Here is a 6,092-nt window from a genome sequence, read left to right as displayed (position 1 = left end):
TTATCACTGTTCATCCTGATGGGAACATCTGAACCAAACGTCATAGCAGAAACTGAGTAATTCTTGTGTATATTTGCTACAGAACTCCAAGATGGAGTTAAAATAAATGTCAAAAGATGACAAAACCTAAAAGAATTTATCCTCTTAGGTTTATGCGCAAATGGGAATCCAGATGAGATACTTCACCAGTAAAAGCTTGATTTCTGTAAAGTGAACCAAACTTCAGCACTCCATTCAGTGATTTTTCTTTTGGTAATGAATGCCAGATGTCTCGTTCTCTGGACAGAGGTCGAGCATCATTGAAATCCAGGTGAAATGTAAGTGGTAGATAGGCACATCCGGACAAAAAGGCACCATGTTTGTCTTTCTGTTCTTTCACTTTGCTCTGAAGACCTCGTGAAGTTGGAAGCCCTTTGCTTTAGAGCATCCTGAAGTTTGATAAGTACAGTCTCTGATCCTGTTTGCTCACCACTGCATCACCTACTTGATCTTATAGAAACTGGACATGGTGACGTAAGCCTCCTCCTGTCGATTTGCTCCAAACACCTCAAAGTCATTGACTTCAAATTGTTGCTCAGGCTGCTCGGGTCTTTCCCCAAGCTGGAGGATGTCGATGGGGGAAGGACTGCAGCTCGACAGGCTGTCCTCGGCTTCAGACGAGCTCCTGCTCAACAAGGCAGAGAGCTCCAGCTCCTCGGTGCTGGCGCTGGCAGTACTCCTGCAATCTAAGCTCTGGGTGGAGCAGGGTTCGCTCGACTGAGTGCTGTAAGCAGCAGCAGATGCAGGACTGATCGCAGGCTCTGTTTCCTCACGTGCTGTCGTCTCCACGGGGTAGACTTTGAGATCACTGAGCACCTCAGGTCTGAAGGTCAGCAACAGAGGCTGCAAAACCAGAATGACATCATATTTGTCTACAGCCAATCAAAAGCTCCTTTGTCATGTTCTTTGTCTTAACAATTACAAGTAAATTCACTGGTTTTAACTACCCTACGGTGCAACAGTTAAAAGCAGCTTGATCTAGTACCTCTAAAAAAAAACTAATCACAATGTTAAACAGCAAAAACCAACGGGCTGTGCAGAGGCACGCCAGAATTTCACACAGTTAGTTAAATGTCTGCTGCAGACAGCTAATTTTTGTGCTTCTTATTAGTCAAACTGAAAGTTCCAAAGATTCATGTCAAAATGAGTTTCATGAACCTGTAGTGCCTGTTTGATATCTTTTGTACCAGAGAGGTCAAGAGTGCAATGTCAGCATTAATCAGTACAACCGATGCACCGCTCACTGTGCTGTAAAATCCTGGTGTCACATCAAACAAAGCAATGCTTGAGGTTTTACAAACTGTGTTTATAAGCTGATGTGCTCAGCATAGCTCAGCAAGTTGGTCAATAAAAAAGTATCATCAATATGAATGTTTATGTTACTATGTTGATGCCACAGTTTTGACTACAATTGCTCTTTGGTAGGGGTACCACCACCTGAAATCTCATCTAAGTAAGATTTTGTGTTGTGATTTCTACAACTGGTCCTGTCGCTCACACGTGACCTGATGTTGCTTTGCAGTGTTTTTATTTTTTATCTGACAGTAGAATAACTCACATTGTTTGGCTTGCAGATCTGCACCAGAGTCTGTTTAGGATGCGGGATGCTTGGCCACATGTAGGTAAATATCCTGTGGAATAAAAAGGAAAGAAACTTAGTGAAGGGAACTCACTACTCAGATTGTTCTGACAGAAAGTAGACGTCATACTTGTTTTTCCAGAGGATGATGATGATGATGATACTAAAGGTCACCATCAGCAGAGAGACCAGACACACTCCGACTTGGTACGGTTCCACCTGTACTCCACTGGTCTGCTTCTGGAGGTTTTCTTCAGGAAGGAGAACAACACAGATCATTACTGATATCAGTGTTTAAAAAAGGTTGTGCAGCAGGACTAGACTATTGTTCTTACCAGGGGTAAGGAAAGTGAACGTTTCACTCCACTCACTCCACGTGCCCTGAAAAATCTTTGGGAGTGTTCGCGCCCGCACTTTGACATAATACTTTGAGCCTTTTTTAAGGTATCCCATGTTGATATTTATGAAGTCCTGGGATGAGGTGTTCTGAATCTGTGGTCAGAGAGAAAAGAAAACATTTCAGTCATTGCAAAACATTGTATGATATTGTTGATGTAAAACAGTCTTTTTATGTTGAAGCACGTCCTCATACAAGATAGGACAAGTATTAAATTCCAGATGACCTGTAATGTAGCGCTGGTCCCTTTTGACTCTACTGGAACTACAGTTTTCAAAAGAAACAACATATTTTACACAATAAGGTTTAAAACTGGTGAATGGAACCATTAAATTATCAGGAGAGTGCTTAAAATTTATCATTGTGTGAGAAACTGTGGAAATCAATTTGACCTCGATTGGAACCAGGTGCTTTCTACCAGAGAAAAGGTAAGACGATGCTCTCAGATTTGTCTGCATTACAGTTAATATCACAGGAACTTCAGAGACTACTACTGGGCAAACCAAACACTGAAAGATTTACTCATTAGATTGTTTAACATTAAAAACAACCCACAATACAACAGTCTCTCTAGGAGAAACTATGTCTGATGTTATAGCGAAAACCTGAAAGTCTTGAAGTAGAATGTGAGATTGCACTTCTGAGCTATACTTTTTAGATCACTGTACCATGATTTCCCCAGCTGTCTCGATCTGAAACTGGAATTCCTGGTTCTTCACTTTCAGGTAGTCCTTTTGGTACGGGATCTGAATCCAAATCTTAGCCTCGTTAGACTCTTCTTGGAAGGTGATGTTAAACACCTGAGGACTCATTGGTTTAACTGCAGGGACAGCACACAGAGAGAGGACAGCAATGATAGCAGCTTTGGGCACGCAGAATTCAAGACTTTTACATTTCTATACTGGAAAAAAGGAAATGAACATGAAGTCTGACAGGCAGTGCAGTGGTGACTCTTCACCAGGCAGCTACTGATGTTTAGAAGCATTTGTAAAGTCTGAAAATGTAACCAGATGACATGTTTACCTATGTTCTTCAGGTAGAGTTTTTGTGAAATCCTGCCGCCACTCTTTAAGTGGACGGTCAGCCTGAGTTCCGACAAGGGCTTCAGGTCTGGGGAGCTGAATGTATCACTGTATGTCTCCATGCACTTCACCATTACGTTGCTGTCATAATGAAGGTAGCTGAACAGAAGAGCAGTGACCTGCATCAGTATCTGAATTTCCTCTGACATGCAGCACAGTACTGAACGTTATATCAAAGGTTTACCACAGGGTCATCCTCTCAATGCTGTCGCCTCCATCACCTCCACCCTCTTCATCATCCTCGTCATCATTTCTGCCTTCAAGCAGCTTGCAGGTCAAATTGCATCTTTTCATCATGATGTGAGACGTGCAGCTGATTCTGGGCTCTGAGATGAAAAACACTTTCAGACATTTCTCCACTTTTTGAGTATTACACTCTTGTCTTTTAACCTTTTTTTTCTGTCAGTTAGCAGTATATATATCATATACTACCAAAGATGTCTAACCACGGCTGATTTGCAGCCCATGTGCCTTAAGCTGATTTAAGATTAAGCTTTACATACAACATGCCAACACAGACATGAAAACAATCAGGAAGGGAAACAGCAGTGAAATAAATGCAAACTACATCAAAAAACTTCCATGTCACTGATCAAATATTTGTCTTTATCATTAACACCAGTTTATGCTTTTATCTCTGAGTGTTTCAGATCTTTAAGAGTGAAAAAAGACTAAATAAATGTTTTTTGCTTGTTCAAAGCCCCACTGACTGTTCCTGTGGTTAAGTATGTTGATTAAGTAGATTGTGGGTGATTTAATTTATTAAAATGTAAAACTTTGAATTTCATGGTGATGCCAGTTTATTATCTTCTGGTCCAATATCTTGCATCATGAACACTATTTATTGCTGACTTGTTTAACCCAAACAGTGACATAGCATGAAAGCTGTGATAGACTATATCCAAACTGCTGAATTGATTTCTTTCTAATCAGAGGTTACTGAGAAACCATCACATAACTCAACAGCACACTGGAGTCCCTCCTGATACGCAGATAACTGCACCATCAGCATAATTTTGAAACCCTGCCTCTGCAGCTGCCTGTCACTACAGTATGAAGTGCTTTGAGAACATTTTTATTCCAATTTGTCACAGTATAAATAACTAATTCTCTTTGATTTTAGGGATGCAACACAAAAATAATTATTCTGTAGTAACTCGTTGAAGGAAAACTGACTGTGCATCATCTGCATAAAAATGAATACCGAATTTTCTTCAGTTTTTAATTATAAGACTAATTGGAAGCATTTAAGCAGAGGGGGGGGGGGGGGGGGGGGGGGGGGGGGTGTGCAGAGGTTAGCACTGACTACCTGTAGCAGCCTCTCACACTATGACAGCTAGGTTAGGCTCCAGACCCCCCGCCCTCACTCTGGCAACCCCAGGACGTTAAACTGGGTCGCGAGAAAGGAGAAAACGCTGAGGCTGTAGATGTCTCTGTTTACCAAACACAATATGCTGCATGACAAAATCTTACCAGTGACTTGACATGTTGACCTTACAACCATGTTCAACACCACAACACTTTGAAGCTGCCAGCATGATTAAATCGTGTTATACAAGTTGTTAAAATAACCACAACTTTTCTTCCTGACTTTGCAGTTATTTATAGTCACTGCTTTACTTCGCATTAACTGCCTGAACGCCGAACAGTGTCCTTGCTCACCTTAAATACGTGCATTTAACTTTATTCATACCATTGCTTATTATAAACTGCTTTTATGTGTTTTTACTGCTAAATGGATGGCTTACGTAGGGTGTTGCCAGTACACTAAAACTGCATGCACTAAGCAGAACCTCTAAACTGTCAGCTATGTGTGAAGATTTAACCACAGGAGGAATTTTAAGCACCTGATCCAGTCCACCGCGGTGCAGAAACTGAACCGAGTGAAGCTCTGATGGAACAAAAAGCAGAGCATCAGCGCAGCCCCACGAGCACAGAGACGAAGCTGTGTTTACTCCCAACTGTCACGCTGATAACATCACTGCTTCTGATTTTGTTTGTGCCTACGAGCCGATGTGCATGAGAAGGCTGATTATTAAATCAATCCCGGATATCGAAAGCTGATGATGGGACTTAACAGGTGTCTCATTTTTCTTCCGAATTTGTGCCCCAAAGCTGAAGTGAGTGTCTCATAAAACTCCTGAAATGATGATTATTCATTTGTTTTTGTCTTAAGAGATACAAATTGTTCACGCTTCTTCGAAATTAACGGTAACCACACTTGAGCGCAAAGTCATTTAAGGATTTTAAAGAGTCTCTTCATGAAGCTTTTTAATTTTGAGCCATTATGCTCAGGTAAGTGCTCCACAGGTGCAATAATTCATCTCAGATAATATGTGCTGCAAATATAGCCCCCATCAAAGATCCAAACTTTACATTTTCTAATATTTTTTCTGTATTTGTATTTCCGTGAAAGATACTAATGTAAAAAAATCACCCCCAACATTCCTGTGCTAACCGCATGTTTTAAAATCTTCTTACCCATGTCGGGGTCTCCATCTCCGCTCTGAGCCTCACACACAGCTGGCAGCAGCAGCAGCATCACGGCGATCCTCCAGCCGAACTGCATCTCATCACCGAGTCTCCGTCCAGCTGCACACACGCTCACCTGCCGCTCTGCTCTTTCATAACCCGCCGTCACACCAGCTGAGAGCTTTTCTCGTCAGCAGGCTGGGAGAGAGGAAGGAGGAGTGGCTAGTCTGCAGAGGAAGGAGGAGGAGGCGGGGGCGATGCTGGGTAGTTGAGGTCTTACAGGACGCTCTGTAAATCAGAAAACATCCTTGATTTGGAGACTGCGGGGTCTGTGTGGTTAGAAGGCTGACGGACAGTTAACTCTCAGATGACAGATTATTAGGAACGTTCAGGGCTCAGTCACATGGACACAACAACATTTTTGACACCAAATGAAATTAAGCCCACATAGACACATTTAGAGCAAACATGTTTGAGTTCATTTATTTTTGAGCAAATGTAAAATAAAAAGCGGCAGATCAAA

General features: G+C 41.8%; 1 protein-coding gene across 1 annotated transcript; it reads right to left on the bottom strand.

The window, feature by feature from the left end:
• Nucleotides 1-480: 480 nt before the first annotated feature.
• On the bottom strand, nt 481-5,666 carry il7r (interleukin 7 receptor). Its single transcript, XM_085357882.1, has 8 exons — nt 5,579-5,666; nt 3,282-3,423; nt 3,039-3,196; nt 2,684-2,835; nt 1,954-2,110; nt 1,749-1,869; nt 1,598-1,670; nt 481-882 (listed from the first exon to the last, which is right to left on the bottom strand). Exons 1-8 carry the CDS (start codon nt 5,664-5,666, stop codon nt 481-483), a joined length of 1,293 nt encoding a protein of 430 aa, XP_085214008.1.
• Between the last annotated feature and the right edge of the window lie 426 nt (nt 5,667-6,092).

Source organism: Diplotaxodon limnothrissa, linkage group LG7 (assembly GCF_057381915.1).
Source record: "Diplotaxodon limnothrissa isolate DT_005_m linkage group LG7, D_limnothrissa_male_GT1.1, whole genome shotgun sequence".
In the NCBI taxonomy this organism is placed as follows: Eukaryota; Metazoa; Chordata; class Actinopteri; order Cichliformes; family Cichlidae; genus Diplotaxodon; species Diplotaxodon limnothrissa.
The sequence above is the reverse complement of the archived record's forward strand: the minus strand, read 5'-3'. Positions and strand labels throughout refer to the sequence as shown.